The sequence below is a fragment of the Castor canadensis genome, chromosome 4 (assembly GCF_047511655.1).
Source record: "Castor canadensis chromosome 4, mCasCan1.hap1v2, whole genome shotgun sequence".
Lineage (NCBI taxonomy): Eukaryota > Metazoa > Chordata > Mammalia > Rodentia > Castoridae > Castor > Castor canadensis.
Window position 1 is genome coordinate 138318383 of NC_133389.1, and position 25068 is coordinate 138343450.

Sequence of the window (25068 nt, forward strand, 5' to 3'; positions counted from 1 at the left end):
CTCCTCTTCCTGGGCTCCCCCTTACTGTCATATGGGCCCTTTCCCAACCATCCCCAGAAGCAACAGCAGCAAGACAGGTAAGGGTCATAGAGGTAGGACTCTAGGTCTAGTGACCAGTCATTTGTCCTGGGCAAAATCAGTTCACCTTTCAGTGCCCTGGAAGCTTGGGGTATGCCAATCAGGCCTGGCTGTTCCTCATGCTGGGTTGGAATCCCCAGCATCAAGACTGGAAATGTGCTTGAGCTGTTACTTGCAGATGCCCTCCCAAGCAGTCCATGCAGTTGTAGAGAGCCATCTGGCCAGGAGCTCCAAGGGGACTCCTGGATTCAGTCCCATGGTCCTGTGCCCCCTGGAGCCCAGGAGCCCATCCCACCCTCCCAGGAGTGCCACAGAAAGAGGAAGGATCTTGGATCCAAAGCAGCATTTTAGCTTTCCAGGCTTGGGCTCTTTCCTTTGTCTTCATTTTATAAGAGTTATTGTCTTTTTAATAGACTGTCACTTTTAACACCTACCTACCCTCACTTGTGCTGGCAGGGTATAGAACCATGTCGTATATAAAAGAAGAGAAAAGTTGCATTTGTTCTCTTATATAATACTGTGTCCTATGCATTTGCTGGGGATGTTGGGCGGAAGCTAGCTATCAGTGCTGTGTGAGCCTGAGGAGTGGGGGCTGGTCCCAGAGATGCCCACCAGGCAGTGAGAGTTCTGAACTCCTCCACCAGTCTAGCCCAGCACCTTACTGGTCCTTGGTTTAATAAACCCATAAAGAATTCCATTATTCAAAAAAAACCTTACATGCTTGCATATGTACATGCGTGCATCTGGGTGCGTGTGTGCATGTATGGTCTGTAGGCATTCTTTCTGCATTGTGGGATGCTTTTCCTCTCCTACTAAAATTATATCTTGGCTATATCATAAAGACTATTCTATATCAGCATTTAAGTTCCCCACTACATTGATTACATCAATTGGATAGCACACTTACCAACAATTCTGTTTTAACGGACTGAATTCAGATAGGCTGGCTACTTCTACTTTGCCTGGAAATGAGTGATTTCCAAGGATGAAGGACTTTCAGTACTGAAATCAGGACAATTTTGGGCAAAGAGATGATTGGTCATCTTACATTAGGTTGCTCCTATTGTTTTTGTCTCTATAAACAACGGCTTAGTAGACATTGGATTGTATCTATGGTTAATGTGAATCTAATGCTTAGATCTATGTAACTTTTGGTAACATTTTTCCTTTTCTTCTATTTTAAACAGGGCCAGGCCTGTTATCACTGTAAATGCTGGCCTTGAAGTGTACCCTAGCATCTTAAATCAAGACAATAAAACCTGCCCACTGCCTGGGACAGCTCTCAAAGTTTCCTGGTAAGTGTCTTTGTCTAGTAATAGTTATGATTATGATTAATGGTTCAATAATTTTAAGAACAATTAAAAACTGAGGAGGCAGTTTTTAATATTGCTAAAGCAGTCCCTATAGATAGATGCTTTCTATTTTCATGTCATGGATTAGATTATATAATAAAGTACTGTTCCAAAGAAGATGTAGAGAAGGCTTCAGAAATATTCTATAAATTAGTATAAAAGTTGTTTTTAAAAGAATTATATGTGGTCAAGGAATATATTAAATATGAAAACTAATTAGAAAAACTAATAAGATCTCAGAATTCATTTTATATTTAATTCTAAACAGGTCCTTGATAATTTTAATTTTTAAAAGATAACATTCTTTTTCAGAGTTCATATCTATGAATAGGTGTATGAAAAAAATAATTGGCTCTGATATTTTATTTTTGTATTTGTTTCCTTAATAGTTTCCAAAGAAAAATGCTACAAAAGTCCAGTGTCCAAATTCTTCCCTATAATGTTGTTTTTCATTTGTCCCCCGCATGCTACTTTCATATTTTTTGCTATATTTTCATTCTACGTTTTTATATATTTTTTAAATTGACTCATTTTATTCCAAAATATTTAAAAAATAAAGTAGAGAAACTAGTATCTTTCTTGTATTTCTTGTCAAAATTATTATAAGGGTAAGAAATTTCTTGATCCATGCCATACTTAAGTCACCAAGAGTGCCTTCTGTGAGGAACACTGCTCATGGCCTTCCACATTAAAAAAAAAAAGAAATCACAGAGAATGTACAGATGAGGAAGGAGGAGAATGACTGATAAGCTACGAACATTTCATTTCAAAAGCGCTAATAAAAGCTATCTTTTCTGGTTTTGTTTTTAAATCATTACGATATACATTAAATTTTTGTAATTTTAATTTTTTCATTGGATTACATTAAACATTTATTAGTATTTATTCATTTTTATTGATAAAAACTTGATTGACCAGCAATCAAGTTTTTATCAAGATTTTGGCTTTTAGTTCTACTGCCTTTTTCTCTCTATTCACCTTTGTGCCTGTGGAGCTGCTTACACTTCCGTTTTTCTTTTTGTTATTGGTGGTACGGGGGATTGAACCCACGGCTTTGTGCATGCGAGCTAAGCACTCTGCCACTTGAGCTGTGTCCCAGCCCTTTAAATTTATTTTGTTTTTTGGAAGAGGGGCTCACCGTCTTTGCCTGGACTGATCTCAAACTCAAATGGCTGGGATGAGAGGCATGCCCCACTGTACGTGTTACAGTTTTTTGTTTCTTGCTTTTTTCTCTTCTAGTGCTGAGGATTGGACCCAGAGCTTCATGCAGGCTAGGCAAGCACTCCCCCACCGACTTATACCTCCCGATCCCAAATATTATGCTTATAATTATGGTAATAATTACAAGGGTTCAAATGAACTATCTAGAGCAGTAGTTTTCATGATTTTGATTATGGTACAGAGAAATACATTCTGCATTATAATCTAATAAACAAAATTTAAATCAATTTTATTTTTGAAAATTATTTTATTTATTTGCTTTTTGTTTGTTTTGTTTTGTTGAGGCACAGTCTTGTTGTGTAACCCAGGCTGGCCTGGAACTCTCAGTTCTCCTGCTTGAGCCTCCCAAGTGCTGGGATTACAGATATATGTCACCACACCCAGCTAGTTTTATTAACTTAATTTTTTAAGATGCTGGACACATTCTATTAAACTATTTTCATTATCTGCCTGTTAAGAAATTATGAGCCAGATGTGTTGGTGCACACCTATAATACCAGATACTCAGGAGGCAGAGGCAGGAAATTTGCAAGTTCGAGGTCAACTAAAGCAAATTTAATGAGATCCTATTTCACAAACAGAATACCAAAAACTAAAAGGACTGGTGGAGTGGTTCAAGTGGTAGAGCACTCGCCTAGCACACACAAGGCCCTGAGTTCAATCACCTGTATTCCAAAAAAAAAAAAAAAAAAAAAGAAATTGAGAAACACTATTAAAGAGGAGTTAAAAGATGCTTCAGTGAGTCTTATTAAATGAGTCATTTTCCCTCGTTTGGATGTATCAAACAGGCTCTATAAATGTGAGGAATCTGAAAATTTTTTTTCACTGTCATCATAAAAGCTAACATGCTTAAATTATTGAAGGACAAGCCAGATTAGTCTGTATAGTTTCCTGTTTTATGCATAACATTAAGACATGAAAAAAGATGTAAGTTTTCATAATACAAACCACGCATCATCATCCCTCTACATTGTTGGCTTCAACATTGCAGATGAAACCAACTGTGGATTCAAATATGAAAATAAAAACTTGTGTCTGTACTGAGTGTGTAGACTTTTTTCTTGTCATTCCTTAAACAATGCAGTTAATAGCTATTTACATAGCATTTGAGTTACAGTAGATATTATAAGTGATCTAGGATGAATTAAAGTGTACAGGAAGATGTGTATAGGTTATATGCAAATATGACAACATTTTCTATAAGGGCCCCGAGCCTACACTGATTTTAATATGGGAAGGGCACAAATCCTAGACTCAATCCTCCACAGATATGAAGATATACTGTATTAGAAGTGTGAAATTTGGGTAATATTCAAAAATATATCAAAACTAGATTATAGGATTTACATGTATATGTTTTATTTTCCTACAGTTTTAATGTCAGGTTCTGCTTAAAGGCAGATGGCAAAGGAGCACTTCCAAGGAGACTCAGTAAGTGTCTTATGATGTTACATGCACTTTAACAACCATGTGTATACTTCTGACTGCACATTCATTTTTAGATGGCTATCAACCCATTAAGCTCTATTTGCTCACTTGCTTCATGAAGGTCATATGTGTCTAGCAATTTGATGTGGCAGTTTCATTGGAAGCAGAAGTTGCAAGTGATTTAAACTGTTCATTCATCATAGTGCTTAATATAATGATATTGGGCACATGTGAACAAATAATCAAAATTGTTAAGAATCTTGCTACTTGGATTAATGGTGGAAGTTTTTGTTGTTGTTTTGTTTGGTTTTGTTTTTTTGTGGTGCATGGAAGAGAACCCAGGGCCTAAAGCTTTCTCAGTATGTACTACACACTGAGCTACCTCCCCAGTCCAGTGAGGGGTCTTAATTCACATGTGTCACCCTCTGTACTTCCTTCCTGCAACTTAAGAGAAAAGTTTTCTTCTGATATTTGTTTTACTACCATCGTTATTTGAATTATGCATGACATTACTTTGTAGATAGTTGGATTAATTAGTTATTATTAAGTATTCAAAATTAGTGTTAGAGACTCACATTTAGGCATTTTTAATGAATTGAAACCAAATTACTTCTCAGAAGTAAGTATCTCTGTTTACATGAAAACTCTAGGTTATCTAGGCAGAGATAAGTCCATGTAGAATACATTGGTTATAAATACTTTGGTTTGTATAGACTTCCAGGTGGAGCTTCTTTTGGATAAACTCAAGCAAAAGGGAGCAATTCGACGAGCACTGTTTCTCCATAACAGGTCCCCGGGTCACTCCAAGAACATGACTGTTTCGAGGGGGGGACAGATGCAATGTGAGGAACTGATAGCATATTTGCGGGTAAGAGACACCATTCTGCACCATTATCTTTTTCTTTCAGTTATTATTTTTTCATCTAAATGAAAAAGTAATTTTCAATAAATTGGTATTCAACTGAAAGGAAAACCATAGAAAAATACAGTTGAGGAAGTCTGGCTTTTCAACTGTCAAACCTGACAGTAGAAGTAATGGACTTTATTCTTGGCAATCTGGATATTCCACTGGATTATGAAATAATTCTGAGTATTGAGTGAATTATGGTAAACCTATTTCTAAAGTATTGCTATACTCCAAGGACAGTGAAAAAAATCTCCAGTGTCCAGAAAGTAAGCAACTAAGTAAAAAAACACCAGTAGCTAAATTTGAACAGTGAATTGTAAGCAAATATAAACTTGGACTGCTGGGAATGGATGGAATCTGGTACAAGGGGAAGCAGCAACTGTAGAAACAAGCACAGGATTCAGACGCACCTGGGGCCTTTTACAACATCTTTAAGCCCAGACTCTTGCACAATGCTAGATGTTCTTAGGACAGAGGTGCACCTTGATCCTAGCAAGAGCAAATGCAGAGCGTTTTGCAAGAGAGCAATCACACGTAGACCCTGGGATTCCTGTGTGGGTTAATGTCAATCAAGTATGAGCTCATTAAAAAAGAAAAAGCACAATACACAAAGACATAGCCACTAGATTTTAGATCAGCAAAGGCTTAAGATGTTCAAATTTTCAGTTGCAGAATATAAATTTGTATAAAATGTTTAAAGAAGTAAAGAATGAAAAATTTTTAAAAAGAAGTCCAAAAGCATTAGTAAAGATTTAGAAAATAAAATATAATTAATAAGCCTGATTTAACATACCTATGTAAAACTTGGCACTCATTAATTAGAGAATATAAAAATTGATCATTCATAGGCCATAAGGAAGTCTTAACATATTTCAAAAAGGGGTTTCATAGAAAATATTCTTTCTGGCTGGGTGTGGTGATGCATGCCTTGGGCAGTGAGTCAGGAGGATCAAGAAAGAGTTCCCGGGCAGCCTGGGCAAAGCTAGCAAGTTATCTGAAAAACAGAATACAAAGAGGCTCAGCGTATGGCTCCAGTTGTAGAGTGCTGAAAATTTTTCTATCGCATTCTGTGAAGCAGTTTGTACTTCTGTTGGTCAAAGACAGTATAAGAAAGGGGAATTTTGTGCTGATTTTACACAGAGACATATATGTAAAGTTAGTAAGCCAATATAAGCAAACTAAATTCTAGTACTTCATAAGAGAAGATGAATAGTACAAGTTGAATTTATCGTGGAATGGGTTAATGTTAACTATCTAGAGCTTAAATATTTTAATATTAAAAATCTAGAACTTACCACATGAACAGACTAAAGAACAAAAGACATCTATACATTTTATTTATGTATAGAAAAAGCTTTCATGGGCTGGAAGTATAACTCCAGTGGTGAAAGGCTTGCCTAGCAAGTGCAAGGCTCTGGGTTCAAATGCCAGTACCTCCAAAAAACCTTTTGATTAAGTTAAATAAGTATTTATGATTTAAGAACCAAAAACAGCAAATACATCAAGTCATGACTATGAAGAAATATAACTTTAAATTTAAGTGAAGTCTGCCTATATCTATTCATCGGGCAAGGTATGAATTTATAACTCTTACTCATTGCTGATGCTAGTATAAGTTGTCGTGAAGACTTTGTGAATCTTAACAAGAGTGTTGAACAACTGAGTGTTTGTGGCTCATGTCTATAGTCTTAGCTGCTCCAGAAGCAGAGATCAGAATGACTGTGGTTTGAGGTTGGACCAGGGAAACAGTTTGAGAGATCCTGTGTCAAATACCCAGCACAAAAGAGGGCTGGCAGAGTGGCTCAGGTGATAGAGTGCCTGTCTAGCAAGAGTGAGGCCCTGAGTTCAAACCCCAGTACCATCAAAAAAAAAAAAAAAGTGCTGAACAGAAAGGAAATCACAGAAGACTAGAGGATCCCATTGTTAAGTAAATGAAAAAGGGAAAAGCAAAACATACTATTTAATGACTCTGCAACACCAAAAAGGCTCCATATAATAGACCCATCTACAGTCTGGCACTGAACAATTTGAGAATATAAAAATTTACCATTCATAGGTCATAAAAGAGGTGACCATAAAAGAAATGTAAACAAATTTCAGAAAAGTGGTTTCATACAAGAACAAGCAAGAGAATGGCAGACTTAAAATTCAGTAGTCAAGATTCCTTGAAGAAAGGCAGGAGGATGAAAGAAAAGGGAATAGATAAGTAGCTTAAGCCATATCAGTATCATTCTGATTATTATGATTAGTGTGTATTTTAGTGCCATTTTTATTATATTAACATAATTTAACAACCCTACTTTATTTTTTTTTGAAATAGAGGAAGATTTATTAGCATAATTATGGCACTTTCAATCCAATGACACCTTATGCATAGTTGACAATCTCATTAACTTTTAAAAATTGATGCGACATGAAAGTTTCTTTTTAAAGAGAAAAACAAATTTTATTCATCTACATTTTTATGGGGATCTCCACAAGACAGTGATGAAATGGCCAAAGCAGGATGCTTTTATACCTTTCAGACAAAGAGTAATAGTTTTAGAGCAGCAACAAGACAAAGAAGAGCAGATAAACCCAGGAAAACTGAAAGGCAACATGTGGGAAGAATTTCATCCAGCAAGCCTCTTCTGCAGATTCCTCTGATACCTGGTTCTGATCTGATAAAAGTTGTCTGAAGTAAAGGATCTATGTTCTGCCTTCAAGCTGGAAGAGGAGAAGTAGAAAATTTCTGTCTTTTAATTTTCTTAAGGCCAATAAACTTTAGAAGTCTAAAGAGAAATACTTTGGTTTCTTTCAGCTTCTATGATGTCATACAGCCCAGTAACAACCCCACTTTAAAGAAAATAAGAAAGTAGTCTCCTCTGAGCCAAATATGAGTATTCATGGCCTGCATATACAGATTTAGGTTACCCTATATGACATGGCCCATCCTGGAAGAGGACACTTGAGCTTTTATAGTCAATGGAAAACAGTAGGTGGAATTGATCATTAAGTAGGCAGCTACAGAAAGATGGGGAAGACCTCTTCTGTAGGATCCAGATGCTATCTTTAACATGTGCCACCATGCCCAGTTTATTTGTTGAGAAGGAGGGAGTCACATCAACTTTTTTCCTAGGCTGGCCTTGAACCATATATTCCCCATCTGTGCCTCTCTAGTAGCTGTGATTACAGGCATGGACCATCACACCCCACCAAAAAAAAAATCTTTTATAGGATTTGGATTTTTATCACATTCATAGTTTTGGGTTAGTGGAGGCTAGAGATCTTGTCAGGCTTAGCATGCATTGCAGTAGTTTTATTTAGGAGTCATGAAAACATTAAGTCAGATACAGAGGTCAATAGTGAATGATATTAAAAAGGACTAAAGACAGCAAAAGATAACTTTGACTCTGCAATAACTCATTTCTCCACAGTCAGTGTTCTAGTTAACCAAGGTCAGTCTGCAGGTTCTTCAGTATATGTGTATCTTCTTCAGAGAAATTCAGTTCACAGTTAATATGCCTCGTATATTTTTGTGTGAATCAAGTATTACCTTATAAACCAAAATTGTTTAAAAGTTTTCACTGATAATGATTAAGCCTTTTAGATACTCGATTCTTCAATTTGGTAGAATTGATGTTCAAGAGATGAATACAGCTGGCTTTTTGATATGCACTTATTTTTCCAGATAATAAGATAAGTTAAAGATATCATCTTTAACTTTTCCATTTCTAGGATGAATCTGAATTTAGAGACAAACTGACTCCAATTACTATTTTTATGGAATACCGCTTGGATTATAGAACGGCTGCTGATGCAACAGGCTTACAACCCATTCTTAACCAGTTCACTCCTGCCAACATGAGCCGACAGGTACTGTACTTTTCCAGTTTCTTTCTAATTTCATCCTTTGATCTTTTTTTGAGGTCATACAATTCGTGTTTTTAAATATCAACACTTTTATCATTAAAGAAATCAAAGGGAAAGGGATCTGAATTTTCAGGTCTGAACTCTTTATTAAGCCCATTCAGAAGTTAGTCATGCATAGAGAAACAGTCATATTTCATATTGCAAAATAGAAAATAATTCAAGAAAACAGTACATGCCAGTTTATTTTTATAGTGTTTCAATACTTTGCTAAATATCTTTGATGTACATTTTAATTGTTTTTATAAAGTGTGCATATACACTTACATGCATATATGGTACATAAATAATTACTCTCATAAAGCCATGTAGAATTCTGGAGGCTAGAAAGTTCAAGACCATTGTATCCACAGTGAGCCTTTTTCATTGGCTCACTGTGCCTTTACATGCTCTTCTATCTAAGGGTTTGTGTCCTAGACCCCTTGTGTTTTAAAGCACAGGTCTGTCATACTGGATTAAGACCTACCTTAGTGACTTCATTTCAACATAATTAATTACCTCTCTAAAGACTGTATCTTCAAATGCAGTCAACTTCTGAAACTGAGATAAGATCAATATATGAAGTTTGGACAGATATAATACAGCCCATGAAAATATCCAAAATTTTATTTTAATATGCATTCAATTTAAAAATTGTCATTGAAGCATTTTGTGTTCTATTTTTAATATCTTTTAAAATCCAGAGTATATGATACACTAAATTTAGATACTAAATTTTCATTGACAATTTTGCTTTTTGTATTTAGAGTTCATATAATTTATAGGTAGATTTATATATTCTAGTTGTAAACATTGAAAGTTTTTCAGTAATGGATTCAGATACCAGTTTTCAGTTAATTAAAATTAACTAAAAATGTAAAGTCAGTTTCTCATTGACAGTAGGCATATTCAAGTGCTCAGAAGCACATCTGGCTTCTTAGTGGCCACTTTGTAGATAGTACAGATCTAGAACTCAATGCCCAGAGTTAAAGATTCAGTGGTTTCTGCAGGAAGAATGGTTTTTCCTCACTCAAATACATACTAATTCCTACTCTGTGCAAGAGACTAAGTTTGTAACCGTGACAATTTGATTCTGTGGTATGGAGATATTGCTATGTGCTTTTCTATTTCTGAAACTGTCCTAATAGCTGTCTTTCTTTTTTTAAAATTTTTTTTATTCATTTATTCACACGTGCATACATTATTTGGGTCATTCCTCCCCCCTGCCTCCTACCCCCTCCTTCTCTCCCCCCACCCCCCCTCGCTTACAAGCAGAACCTGTTCTGCCCTTATCTCTAATTTTGTTGAAGAGTAGACATAAGCAATAATAAGAAAGACAAAGCATTTTTGCTAGTTGAGATAAAGATAGCTATACAGAGAGATTCCTAGCATTGTTTCCATGTACAAATATATTACAACCAAAGTTGATTCATCTCTACCTGACCTTTTCACTAGTTCCTGATCCCCTTCCCATATTGACCTCTGTCGCTTTAAGGTTTCTGTATTAGTTCCTCTGCAGTGGGGACATCACTTTCATGTTTTGTGTTTCGTACCTATTCCCATACCTCCCGTATGTGCTCTCCCCTTATCATGTGACCCAAGTCCAACAACATTGCTGTATTTGCCCTAGATCTAAAGTCCACATATGAGGGAGAACATACGATTTTTGGTCTTCTGAATCTGGCTAACCTTGCTCAGAATTATGTTCTCCAGTTCCATCCATTTACTTGCGAATGACAAGATTTCATTCTTCTTCATGGCTGAGTAAAATTCCATTGGTATAAATACCATATTTTCTTAATCCATTCTTCAGTAGTGGGGCATCTTGGCAGTTTCCATAACTTGGCTATTGTGAATAGTGCTACAGTAAACGTGGGTGTGCAGGTGCCTCTGGAGTAACCTGTGTCGCATTCCTTTGGGTATATCCCCAGGAGTGGGATTGCTGGAGCATATGGCAGATCTATGTTTAGATTTTTAAGAAGCCTCCAAAAGTTTTTCCAGAGTGGCTGCACTCGCTTGCATTCCCACCAGCAGTGTACGAAGGTTCCTTTCTTCCCAAATCCTTGCCAACACCTGTTGTTGGTGGTCTAATAGCTTTCATTGATACTCATCTAACTGCTCCAGTGTTAGCTAAGTCTTTTTCTCTGTCAAGTGGTAGTTAGAGAAGTATCCCTTTACAGTCTTATTAATAACTTTATACCTGTTTCTTACTTCAAGCTTCAGATACAAACCATATTGCTCATTATTTTATTTTATAGTTTCTGGGGTTTTAACTCAGGGCCTCATATTTGATAAACAAGTCCTCCACCACTCATTGTTATCCTCAGTCCTCATTAATTTATTAATCTGCAAAATTCAGACTTTATCCTGAATTAATTGATCATTGATTTATAGTTGGTATGGCTTAAAGCACCACCCTAAGTTCTTCTAATAGCTGTGACCTCTTATTTTTTCTTTGAGTTTATAGCAACCTCTAGGTAATTGAGTTAATTCACATAGATTTTGTTCCCATTAAATTGGAAGTTAACATCTCTGTCATGTAATTCTGTTCTAGGTACTTGCACAACCCTTGTGACTTTGAGTATGTATAGTGCCTATCAGTTTTGTTGTTGTTGTTCATCTTTTGTTTTTTCATGGTAGTGGGGCTTGCACTCAGGGTCTACACCTTGAGCCACTCCAGTAGACCTTTTTTTGAATGTGTTTTTCAAGGTAGGGTCTGGCGAACTATTTGCCCTGGCTGGCTTTGAACCACAATCCTCCTGACCTCTGCCTCCTGAGTAGTTAGGATCACAGGCATGAGCCACCAGTGCCTGGCAATGCCCATCTGTTTTTAAAGAATTCCTTTGGCTGGTAGAGTGGCTCAAGTGGGAGAGCACCTGCGTGGCAAGCATGAGGCCCAAAGTTCAAACTCTAGTACTTCCAAAAAAAATTATTTTATTGTTTTTCTCCTTTAAATCCTGTCTTTCTTTTTCTATACCTCTGGGTCTGAGGCCTTTTGGATATTAACAATAGACAAAACAAGAGTAGCTTCACCTTTGTTTTCTCCTTAATTTTTATTTTTCTTCCTTTGCATCCTACCTAAGCTCTTCTGGTAACCTCTCATTATTTGTTTTTTAATTGTTAGATTTTTCTGGATTTTTGAGATGGTGTCTCGTTATATAGCCCAGGCTGGTCTCAAACCCACAATTCTCCTGCCTTCAAAGTGCTATAATTATAGGCGTGTACAACCACACCTAGCCCCATAATTTCCTTCTTTTGTTTCCTTTCCATATTAATCTGGAATATTGTCTTGGTCAGATCCAGAGAGAAAAAGTTCAATTTTTTGCTTATTTCTTCTATCCTAATTATTTTAATACTTGTAGTTCCTTTTCTTTTATCTTTTTCCAAATGACCCTGAACATGCTAGACTCATTTTAACCAGTTTTTTCCCCCTTTTCTCATCCTGTTGCTTCAGTTTTCTGCCGCTTATTTTTATTTTATTCTCTGCCACCATGTTTCTGTGATATTGGCAGAGGGCACAGTCCTAATGAGACACTCTAGAAGGGAGTTTATTTTGCCCAACTTCACAGAACTTACCTAGCAGCAAAGTTCATGTGAACCCTCATTTCTTAACTGTTACTTTCTCTTCTAAACCAGACTTCATTCCAAAATGTTAACAGCTAATTTGAGATAAAAGAAAAAGACTCCAAGAAATTGTTTTATACTCTAAGACTTTTGATTTCTTTCTGATGCTTGATTAACTAAACTGACCTATTTATAAATTAGTAGCCTAGATCTTTTTTGCCTTCAAGTGTACAAACAAGTTGATGAGTATGTGTAAATATTGTATGCGAAGGGCTGGGGATATAGCTCAGTGGTAGAATGCTTGTCTAGTGTGCATAAGATCCTGGGTTTGATCCCCAGCACCAGCCCCCCAACACACAAAATAAATATATACATATATGTACATATATGTATGTCCACATATATTGATGTGAACTTCATATGCAACCTGTATTAGTATTTTTTCATGTAGAAAAAAATAAAGTATTTTTTTCAGGCTCATATTCTGCTTGACTGTGGTGAAGATAATGTCTGTAAACCAAAACTGGAAGTTTCTGTAGAAAGGTAAGGCTTACTCCAAACAGTAAATATTATCATAAGAAATTTAAATGGAAGAGTACATTTTCCTATTCAAAGTGCTAATTTTGTAATAAGAATTATACTGGGTGATAAGTTATGATTTTATATAACATAACAATCTTTAGCCTAAGAAAATATGCACTGTGTTTTCACTAGTTGCCAAGCTTGACAAATTTATGACCAGTCAGCTTTGGGGAGTGTCACAAAGTAATATTGTATCATGAAGATACATTTCATTGTAGCTATAACTCAAGGAGTATCCTTTGTATCTTATGTGTCATGTAAATTAAGAAGATTATTGTGAAAATCATGACAAAAGAGTAACCCATCTTTTAGGATAAAATCAGGGAAATAAGTACATATAGACATATAAAATTACTTCAGTAATAAATATGAACAAGAATGATATGTTAGTGACATTATTGTTCTTTTTTACTGAGAGAAGCATTGGGTTTGTACCCAGTAGGCTATTGCCTATTTTCTTTTGAGGTGTAAAGAAGTCTTAAAATGGGCTAGGGGCATGGCTCTAGTGGTAAAGCGCCTGCCTTGCAACCTCAAGACCCCAAGTTCAAACCCCAGTACACCAAAAAACAAAAAAGTCTTAAAATATCTTGAGATGCTGTTGAAACATGTGGAAGCTGTGTATTTATCTCTTGTTTCTTTGAGCAGTCATGCTCTCCCCATGTAGATGTTTTTCACTGTTTAGATTGTATTAACTCGCAGTGATCAAAAGAAGATCTATATTGGGGATGACAACCCTCTGACATTGATTGTCAAGGCGCAGAATCAAGGGGAAGGTGCCTATGAAGCTGAGCTCATCGTTTCCATTCCACTGCAGGCTGATTTCATTGGGGTTGTCCGAAACAGTGAAGTAAGCAAGCTGCTTCATTAAAAATCGAAGTGCACTCCCAGGTCTTATTAACATTAATGAGCTACAAGCTTAGCCATTCTACCTAAGGCTAAAGTGCTAGACAATAGATTGCCATCTTACATAATTCATTTAAGCCTAATACTTTACATAATGTATCGATATGACATTTTTAGAATTGCTAGCTAAGTGCCTGAAAAACGAGGTCAGATAAAGTGTATAAGCCTGTCCGTCAAATTATTTGTCAGAGGCACTATGGTTATGTATCTGAATCCTCTAGAGATCTTTCAAAAACACTTGTACATTTATATTTGTACATAGACTGGGCTTTTCTTCTTTTTTTTTATTCATATGTGCATACAATGTTTGGGTCATTTCTCCCCCCTTACCCCACCCCCTCCCTTACCACCCACCCCGCCCCCTCCCTCTCCCCCCCACCCCCCTCGATACCCGGCAGAAAGACTGGGCTTTTCTCTTACTCTACATTTGCTCAAATAGATTTATTTGCTTCATAAAGGAATAAATATCTAATGAGATAATAGTGTGTAGGAGCTTTATAGTCTTACAGTTTCTGCAGTTTATTTTCTTCTTACCTCCTTTTCCTTTGTTTATTGAAGGTCCTAGCAAGACTTTCCTGTGCATTTAAGACAGAAAACCAAACCCGTCAGGTTGTATGTGACCTTGGAAACCCAATGAAGGCTGGAACTCAAGTAAGGCATTTCAAATGAATGGATTTTTTTCCCCAAAAATAGAATATGATATATTACTCTGGGTTTGTTCATAGTATTTTTTTTTTAAAAGAAACCACACAGATATGTCAAAATAATATCTTTAAATTGGTTTTGATTTAGAGTTTAATGATTAGCAGAGTTCTGTTTGGTTTTAACTAAGATGCTGAAATGATGGGTTGTACTATATTTAAGAAGCTGCTGTTCATGCTGCATTCAGTTTGGTAAATATATAAAGACATGGTTTAAACTAAGAATTGAAATTCTAATTTTTGTATTTTGAACTCATGCTTTATTGGATCCTCATAAGGCAAATACCAGGACTGTCATTCTTAGATGTGATGGAGATAGCTGATTAATTTGAATGAAGTCCTGTATCACAGATCCCACACAGAAGATCTGGCAGACGCTTAGTTGAATCAGGCTCCTCTTCAGATGGTGGAGCAGGGGGGCCTTGGAGCTCAAAAAGAAGCACTCAGTGCTTCTCTATGATTTAGACCATAGTTGTGCTCAATTCAATCTTCCCACATGCTCTAAAAAGGAAATAAAATAAACCTTGTGTATTCCTAGTATCCAGGAAAAACTTGGCAGTATATGCTGTGTTGCTTTCATAATAGAGTTAAATTAATGACACATTGATACTGGTAATGTATTTCTAGGGGCTAAATATTCCCTCATTCTTTAGATATATATTTCACTAAAGGTCATCATTTCTAGATGCTGCTATCTTAGGGAAGAGATTTTGTACAAAGATCCTTTTTTTCACATGTATTCAATCTGTCAGTTACAACAGGGCATGCTTTTTAGTTCCTCGTGTTGTTACTTCTCTTCAGCTTTTTAGTACTCGGCTCCTTCATTGTAGGTAATTCCTGATTAATCTAACATACTAGCTCTTTGATGTACTCAAGAAGTGCCATTTTTATGTGTCATTAATGTTATTCCCCCAAAAAAGCATTCAGTCTTCTTCCTTGTGGCTCAGCTGTTTTCTTTAAAATCTACCAGTTTCCTACCTGCAGAAGTCTGGTGATGGAGGTTGGGGGTGGTTTTGAGAAGTGTTAGAGGAGAATTTGGTTCTGGCCCTACTTTTGCCTTCTTCAGCTAGGTTCTCTTATTCTTGTAAACCATCCATTTTTTCTTTCCTGACTCATTAACACAGTTCAGTTGTTAGCTTCCTATTACCAAATAATTGCCCTTAATTGCTGTTCTTTTCTAGAATCAAAAAATATTTCTTTTACCTTTTTTTTAGGAAAGATAGTTAATATCATAAGGAGGTATAATTATAATAATTATTGTTAAAATAGACACTTTTGGATTCATAATGAGATTCAGTAGAAAACAGATTTAATTATCTTTGTTCTCTTTTATTGGGAGCTCACTACAGCAGCATTTTAGAACATGCTTTATTCTTTGAGCATCAGACTTCAACACTGTGATCTTTTCTTCTCCTCTTCAGCTCTTTGCTGGTCTTCGTTTCAGTGTACACCAGCAATCAGAGATGGATACTTCTGTGAAATTTGACTTACAGATCCAAAGGTATGAAAACAGCTTACATTAGGATGTAATAACTATTGAAGAGACATTTGCTATAAGTAATATACTTTAAATATCATGGAACTGTAGATTAAAAATTTAGTATTTGACTATAGACTTTTTAAATCAATATTTACATTATAAGAATATTGTACTGTCAATTTTGATTTTATAGAACAAAATTAAAAATTAAGTCAAATTTCATCATTTTGCTGGAGTTAAATGCTAATGAAAGTAATCGTTTAGATTTATAAGTTTTTGTTTCTTTGTTGCTTTGAATTTGTTCATTTTTAGTTTGCTAGGTCTGCTTCTCTATGATTTTGACCATAGTTGTGCTCAATTCAGTCCTACGTGTTTTTTCCTTTTTCAGCTCTAATCTTTTTGACAAAGTAAGCCCAGTTGTATCTTACAAAGTCGACCTTGCTGTTTTAGCTGCTGTTGAGATAAGAGGGTCAGTATGATTATAAAGTTGAGTATCTCATTGTCATGATCACTTCGAAAAGTCACTAATACTACCCTGGTTTCTTTTGGACAGCCATTGCTCCCTGTTTAGAAGTGTTGACTAGGACAGTACACTCTGTAGAATAGTGTTCTAGTGAGTTTCAAGCTCCAACTATTTATTTGGCAATCCTCCATGAAGGAACAAGATCTAGCAACAGCAATCTCAAAATAAATTTATTGAATGTTTACACAAACCAGTTTATCAATTCACCTATTACATGTGGATTTAATTATAGCAGTTTTGTTTGTATGTACAGTCACTACTTTTTCTTTTAATATTGATGATTATGATGATGATGAATGGGCAGTACTAGAGAGTGAACTAAGGGCTGCTAAGCAAGGGCTCTACCATTTAAAACATGCCACCCAACCTTTTTCCTTTAGTTCATTTTTAGATAGGATCTCAGCACATTTGCCCAGACCAGCCTTGGGCCACGATCATTCTACCTCCACCTCCCAAATAGTGGGAATTAGGAGATAAGATCTCATTGAGTTTTTGCCTAGGCTGGCCTTGAACTGAGATCCTTCTTTTTCCACCTTCCAAATACCTGGGATTATACAGGCAGGAGCCACTGTGGGTGGCCCAAGATTTTTTAATAGATCCGATTTTATTCATATTAATGTAGGATACTTTTAAAAATGAACTGACTATATCATTTTGATATTCATAGTAGGATTTCTTTGGTCACTGTTTAGAGTCTCAAGTCCTGATCATATCTTTCTCCCAATTCCAAATTGGGAGTACAAGGAGAACCCTGAGACTGAAGAAGACGTTGGGCCTGTTGTTCAGCACATCTATGAGGTTTGCAGATATTGGATTTAATGAAAGCCAAATGAGAAAGCCAAAAAAGAGAACAGCTAAGCTGCTTAAAAAAAAATTCTGTATAACTTTTATGTAAACTTTGAATAACTTAAGCATATACCAGAGATTTCTTTGAAATTTTCCCCTATTTATAAGTTCATCTTTATCAGTCCAATAGTTTTAAGTGTTTAAAGAAAGCAGTTGCTATAATTCTTTGTTTAAAAGCAATTGGTTCTACTTAAATAAAGGAAATAGGTCATTGGGTATTTTCCCAGTGGCTTATTGCAATTTTGATTAAAAACTGAAACTCCCTATAGTAATCAAAGTTATATTTCTGTAGGAAAAATATTTTTCTTATCATTCATTAATAATTCTCTGTAATATTAACTTTTGTTTTTATTTTCATCCTGATAGGTATTTCTATACTTTAAAGACAAACATTGAGTTTGATTTTTTTCGTAGCATAGTCATGTTATAATTTAGACTCTAATTGCTGAAACTGCTGTTATTCAAATTCTGTGGTTAATATGATTCTAACACTGACATAGAGGAAGGATTATAGAATAGGTTTTTGCCCAAGATATTTACATTTTCTTTTCCTTATTAGCTGAGAAACAATGGTCCAAGTTCGTTCAGCAAGGCAATGCTGAATCTTCAGTGGCCTTACAAATATAATAATAATACTTTGTTGTATATCCTTCATTATGATATTGATGGGCCAATGAACTGTACTTCAGATATGGAGATCAACCCTCTGAGAATCAAGGTAATATGCTTAATAGCTGTTCTTCATTATCATGATCTTTTTTTGTTTTCTTACTAAACATAAATGAAATGCCTGAAATAAAACAACTATTTCAACAAGCAGACTCTGAAAAACATTTTATTCTCAATAAACTCAGAATTAGATTATTTATATATAACATGTAAGAATGAATGCTGTGAAGTCCTAGTAAACTATATAGTTCTAGAGTATTTAGTAAGCCTCAGGTGATATTTTTAAGTGACTCAGTTTGACCTTGGCCTCATTGTTTCTTGGTCTATCAAATGTATAGTATTGCAGTAGGGCTGTTTTGCTGTTGGAATTTCTATATTTAAAATATAGACTCTCAATTTACATGACTTAGAAAATGCCATTTTATAGACAATACTTTTGGAGCTAGCCATCTCCAACCTAGAATATTTGCATAAGAAGCAATTGGACAATATGGCCTAAGGAAAGTTAAGAAAACAAAATTTATAATATACTCATCATTCATACTCATCATGGCTGTATTGTGGAATTTCAGGCTACTTCTGAATGTTTACATCTGTTTCCCTTTAGCTGTGCAATGAGAGAAAACAATGGCAAGGGAGAGCTAACTTTTTATTTTTGGATGTATTCAGGACTCTAATCTTTATTTTCTGTCCTTACCGTTCAGCAGGTATTGTGGTGAATTTGTCATGTCAAGTTTTCATACATGATTTGCTAACCATGTATAACAGTTTATGTAAAAATGTCAATGTAAAATATTTTTCTGTTACATTTACCACCATTTTAACTATGCCATCCAGATCTCATCTTTGCAAACACCTGAAAAGAATGACACCATCGCTGGGCAGGGTGACTGGAGCCATCTCATCACTAAGCGGGATCTCACCCCGAGTGAAGGAGATGTTCACACTTTGGTAAGTGTCATTTCAAGTGCATGAACTATGAACATTTAAAAATGTGATGACAGGACTGATGCCAAAGAACATTTCAAAAATAGCAACAGCTGTGCTTGAAAGAACTCCATATATTTTTATATAATCCAGTCCTCTTACTTTTCTTTTTCCTAGTCAAATTAATGCCAAATTTTCAAGTGATCTATCTTTAGACATTGCTAATAAAATATTTTATGCTCAAACTTATTTTTTTTTTTACTGTGTCCCTTTAACTGACTTTTATTTTGGTCTCACCCTGACCTTTGGTGCTTAGTGGAATACTGCAGGAAGAATCCAGAAGGCTCCACTAAAAGTATAGTAGAATAATAATTAGCGTTGTGATTAACTTTTGTTGTGATTAGCTTTTGTTGTCAGATTATGCAATGACTATAATGTTTGGAAGGAGCATATCATTTAGCTTTCTGGAGGTTAACATATGCAAACTATCACTTCATACAGAACCTGGTGCAGTGTTTATGTTCAGTAGAAATCACTAGTTATTTTTACAGCACCAAATTCTATAGTCCATCTTAAGCCTCACTTAATGCATCCATTCACTCACTTTTGGTTCACTTCATCATTTCTTGGACACCGCTTTTTCCTGGCTCTCCATTTGCCACCATTCTCTAATTGTCAGATCTTTAACCTCTGGAATTTTCCAGGGCTCATTCTCAGGTTTCTTCTGGGCTTCACACACAGTCATTCACTAATATTGTCCAGTATTGTCAGCGTTAGCCACATTTCAAGTGTATAACAACCACATGAAGCTAGTGGCTAACCTGTCAGGCAGTGTGGACATCTGAATATTGACAGTTTCCATCATTGTGGAAAGTTCTCTTGGACAGTACTCCCTTAGGTAATCTTACTGTTTTATGCTGTAAATCATATGATGCAAATGACTTTGATTTCTACTTTTAATCTGATCTTTTGCCTTGAACTCCAGACACTAATATCCAACTGCCTACTATAGGTGCTTTTAAATATATAATAGGAAGTGTCAAACTTAATTCTGAAAATACACCCTTGAGTAGCTCTGCTCTTTCCCCAGTGATCCATATGTAAAATCTGCATTTTCTTTGTCTCTCAAATTCTGTATCTCGCATTTCAGCAAATTCTGCCCAAATCTACTTTCAAAAATACCTAGAATCAGATCCCTTCCCTCCCACCAGCTCCATCACTGTCACAGCATAACTCAGGCCACCTCATTCTCTTACTTGCACTACTGTCAAAACCCTACTTAGTCTCTGTATTTCTGGTACTCCAGTTTCTTTGCCACGTAGAAGCCATAATGATTCTTTTAAATATAAGTCAGGTCAGGTTACTCCAGGGTTTTCCCATCTAACTCAAAAAAATAACTAGAGCCTGTAATAGCCTTTAATCCCCACACAGTCTAGAACCTTTCTACCTCTCTGGCTGCATCTTTTCTCCTTATTCTCATTCCTCCCAACTGGTACATCACTTTGAAACAAATAGCCACAAGCACATTTTTGCATCCACACTTTGAAAATTACTCTTTCCTTACCCGGAATGTTTTTGTCTAGGTATCCTATGGCTTATTTATTGTTCTCCTTCTGGTGTTCTTAACTGTTATTTTATAATAGAGAATGTCCCCAACCAACCCATGTGAAATAAGATCCTCCTTCCCATCCCACTTTTGATCCTGAACTATCTTGTCATGTAGAATTGTATTTTTTAAAAATTGACATAATGCTTACAAAACATAAAATAAACCATTTTAGCCATTTTGAAGTATATTAGGTAGTGATTGTTTGTATATTCATAATACTGTACAACCATTACCGCTATAATTCCAAAACATTTTGTCACCCCTAAAAAGAAATGCTGTACCCCAAATTAATCAGTGACTTCTCACCCATGTTGTGGCATGTATTAGTGCTTTATTCATTTTCATGACTGGTAATGTTCCATTGTATAGATACACCATCTTTTTTCATGTTTGAAGAATGTTGTGCTCTAGCCTTAAAAATGAGTTTTAATGTTATAGACTTTATCCTTCTATAATAAACCACACTAAAACCAACCTCTCCATAACTGAAAGCTCAGACTTAACTATTGTGTTAATTTTAAGCATTATTTGTACAAGACAGAAGAATCAGGATAATCTCTCTTTAGCCTTCACATAAAAAGAATAAAATAAGATGCCTGATATTCCATTGTTAGAGAGTGGATAGAGTTTCTCTTGTAAGTAGATAACTTGTTCTGGCAGGGTTGTGGAATTGCTCAGTGCTTGCGGATCGTCTGCCAGGTTGGGCGACTGGACAGAGGAAAGAGCGCAATCCTGTATGTGAAGTCTCTTCTGTGGACCGAGACCTTTATGAATGTAAGAAGACAGGTGTAATATTCAGCAAATTTATTCGTTTTTTCATATTCGTAAGAAAGGTCTGACATCTGGGAAATCATCTCATTGTTACTTCTATGCAGAAGGAAAACCAGAATCATTCATATTCTCTGAAGTCATCTGCTTCTTTCAATGTCATAGAGTTTCCTTACAAGAATCTTCCAATTGAGGATATCTTCAACTCCACATTGGTAAGTGATTTATTTAGAGATGAAATAAGACCACTCAGTTCAAATGCCTTAGATGTTTTTATTTTGTTTTTAAAAATGGCATTTGTAACTGCTTTGATAATTTGAAGTAATGAAGAGTTTGGTGGAAATACTATATATTACATGTATGAAAATGGAAAAATGAGACCTGTTAAAACTGTTCCAGGAATGGGGGGAAGGATAAAGGAGAGAGATGGAGAGGATAAATTCAACTATGATATATTGTAAGAACTTTGGTAAATGTCACAGTGTATCCCCAGTACAACAACAATAATAATAATGAAAAGAGCTACATGATTAGGATTAGATTCTCATTTAATGGTATTACTTCATCCCTGTCCTAAAATTTTAAAGCTGGACCTTTTATTTTAGCACCTGTACTATATAAGAGATTTTTTTTTTACCATATGCTAAATTATGTGGGGGATATTTTAGGATGTTTTGTTGAAAATTAATTGGAATAAGTGAAGGGATTTTGAAACTTAAGGACTGAAAATGAGATCGGCCATCACAAGCTGAATTGGATTTTTTAAATAAATTTTTATCAGGATATATTCATTATATGGGGGGAGATTTGTAGTAATAATTCTGATTAGACTTATATTTTACATTGCCACATCGTCTTTCCCCCTCACTTAAAGCAATTGCAAGAGGTTTCTTGGTTCTGTTTCATATAGGTATATGAAGTCCATCAACCGTATACCATCACCTTAAATCTCCTTCCTTCACCCCCTCCCCACTAATACCCCCTACACACACTGTACATATTTTACCATCCTGGTTTTCATTGTTAATATTTAAGTTGATGTTCAAAGGGTCACCTCAGTGTATGCCCATTGTAAGTGTACTTTACTTTGGTTTGTTCAACCCCTTCCATTACTCTCCGTTACCCCTGTACCTCCTACCCTTCATACCCTTCATTTTTCAACAGCTTTCAGTACACATCCTCATATCCTCTACCTTCACATCTTATGTTATGCGATATTACTGATGCTTTATCATTCTCTTTTCCTTTCCCTCTTTCCACAAATTCCATAGAGTAGTTCCACTGTTACAAACATGTTCTACATTTGAGTTTGTGTATGATCAGGCTCGGTTTTGTGAATATGTTTTTCTTTGGATCTGTCTTCCATGTATGAGAGAAAACATGCAGCTTTTGTGTTTCTGATCCTGGCTTACTTCACTTAACATGATGTCCCCCAATTGCATCCATTTACCTTCAAACCTCATGTCATTATTGCTTATGGCTGAGTAATACTCCATGGTGTATATATACCACAATTTCTTGATCTGTTCATCAGTTGTAGGACACCTGGGTTGTTTCCAAAGTGTGGCTATTGTGAACAGTGCTGAGATAAACATTGGTGTACAGGTGTCTCTTCTGTATCCTGTCTTATGTTCCTTTGGGTAGATGCCCAGGAATGGTATCACTGGGTCATGTGGCAGTTCTATCTCTAGTTTTTTGAGGAATCTCCATACTGCTTTCTATAGCAGTTGTACTAATTTGCATTCCCACCAGCAGTGCATAAGGGTTCCTGTTTTGCCACATCCTCGCCAGCATTTGTTGTTGTTATTATCATTGAATATGGCCATTCTAACTGGGGTGAGATGAAATCTAAGTGTTGTTTTGATTTGCATCTCTTTTATAACCAGGGAAGTTGAACACTTCTTCAAGTATTTACTGGCCATTTGTACCTCTCCCTTTGAGAATTCCCTGTTTAACTCATGTGCCCATTTCTTCATTTAAGTGTTGATTCTTTGGGGGCTGAGTTTTTTGAGTTCTGTGGATTCTCCATGTTAGTCTCTTATCAGATGGGTAGCTGGCAAAGATTTTCTCCCATTCTGCGGCTGTCTCTTGAGTCTGGTGACTGTTTCCTTTGCTGTGCAGAAGCTCTTTAGTTTGATGCAGTCCCATTTGTTCATTGTTTTTCTTAGATGCTGAGCCTTTTGAGTTCTGTTTTGGAAATTGTTCCCTATACCTATCTGTCCCTGTATATTTCCTACTGCTTCCTGGAGTTGTTTTAAAGTTTCAGGCCTTATATTAAGATGTCTAATCCACTTTGAGTTGATTTTGGTACAGGGTGAATGTCAGGGATCTAGTTTCAGTCTTCTACATGTGGATATCCAGTTTTCCCAGCAGCATTTGTTGAAGAGGATGTCTTTTCTCCATTATGTGTTTTGGGCTCCTTTGTCAAAGATCAGTTGGCTATAGATGAATGGGTTTATGTCTGCATCTTCTACTCTGATCCATTGATCTTCCTGTCTGTTTTTGTGCCAGTACCATTCTGTTTTGCTGTTATGGCTCTGTAGTATATTTTGAAGTCGGGTATTATGATGCCTCAATCATTGCACTTTTTACTCAGAATTGCTCTGGATATTCAAGGTCTTTTTTGTTTCCATATGTATTTCATGGTTGTTTTTTCTTTTTCTGTGCAGAATGTCATTGGAATTTTGATAGGGATTGTGTTGAACATGTAGATTGCTTTTGGTAGTATGGCAATTTTCACAGTGTTGATTCTACTAATCCATGAACCTGGAAGGTATTTCCATCTTCTGATATCTTTTTCGAGTTCTTTCTTCAGTGGTTTATAGTTTTCATTTAAAAGGTCTTTGGTTTCTTTTGTTACAATTATTCCAAGGTACTTTATTGTTTTTGAGGCTATTGTAAATGGGATTGTTTCTCTGATTTCTTTCTCAGTCTGTTTACTGTTGGTATATAGAAAAGCTACTAATTTCTGTGTGTTAATTTTGTATCTTGCTCCTTTGCCGAAAAAGTTTATGATTTCTAATAGTTTTTTGGTAAAGTTTTTGGGTCTTTAGGTCATCTGCAAATAGGGATAGTTTGATTTCTTCCTTCCCTATTTAAATCCCTTTAATTTCTAGCTCTGAATTAGATTATTTAAAAATCATTTCAGGTGCAATCAGAAGTTAACTTGTTGTTGGGAGTTTTATACGTGTATGTCCATGCTGTTGATAACAAACCTGCAATCACTAAATTTTGTACAGTTGCAAAAAAATACAGTGAAGACTAGTAAAATGAAATTTAGTCAGCACTCATGCACTTACTAAATCAATGAATTATTTTTAAAACTAAAAATCTTGGGCTGACAGAGTAGCAGAAGTGGTAAAGCACCTGCCTAGCAAGTGTAAGGCTCTGAGTTCAAAACCCAGTACTGCAGATAGCTAAAAATCTTTTTTTTCCCCAACAGGTTACTACCAATGTCACTTGGGGCATTCAGCCGGCGCCCATGCCTGTTCCTGTGTGGGTGATCATTTTAGCAGTTCTAGCAGGATTGTTGTTATTGGCTGTTTTGGTTTTTGTAATGTACAGGGTAAGTAATGGACTTAGAAAGAGGGAAGGAGAGAAGGAAAAGGTGAAGGGAGAAAAG

At 35.9% G+C, this 25068-nt stretch overlaps 1 protein-coding gene across 3 annotated transcripts in view; it reads left to right on the forward strand.

Annotated features, from left to right (window-relative positions):
* The window catches only part of Itgav (integrin subunit alpha V), an 86512-nt gene that overhangs the window by 57433 nt on the left and 4011 nt on the right, over positions 1 to 25068 (forward strand). For all 3 annotated transcript variants that reach the window (XM_020164071.2, XM_074071239.1, XM_074071240.1), the window contains 15 exons: positions 1266 to 1373; positions 4024 to 4082; positions 4793 to 4947; positions 8704 to 8841; positions 12914 to 12981; positions 13720 to 13867; positions 14482 to 14574; positions 16046 to 16125; positions 16493 to 16573; positions 17320 to 17425; positions 18033 to 18191; positions 18980 to 19093; positions 21339 to 21452; positions 21554 to 21661; positions 24889 to 25011. In XM_020164071.2, the coding sequence (XP_020019660.2) occupies positions 1266 to 1373; positions 4024 to 4082; positions 4793 to 4947; positions 8704 to 8841; positions 12914 to 12981; positions 13720 to 13867; positions 14482 to 14574; positions 16046 to 16125; positions 16493 to 16573; positions 17320 to 17425; positions 18033 to 18191; positions 18980 to 19093; positions 21339 to 21452; positions 21554 to 21661; positions 24889 to 25011 (1654 nt within the window). The remainder of the gene's footprint in view (positions 1 to 1265; positions 1374 to 4023; positions 4083 to 4792; positions 4948 to 8703; positions 8842 to 12913; positions 12982 to 13719; positions 13868 to 14481; positions 14575 to 16045; positions 16126 to 16492; positions 16574 to 17319; positions 17426 to 18032; positions 18192 to 18979; positions 19094 to 21338; positions 21453 to 21553; positions 21662 to 24888; positions 25012 to 25068) is intronic.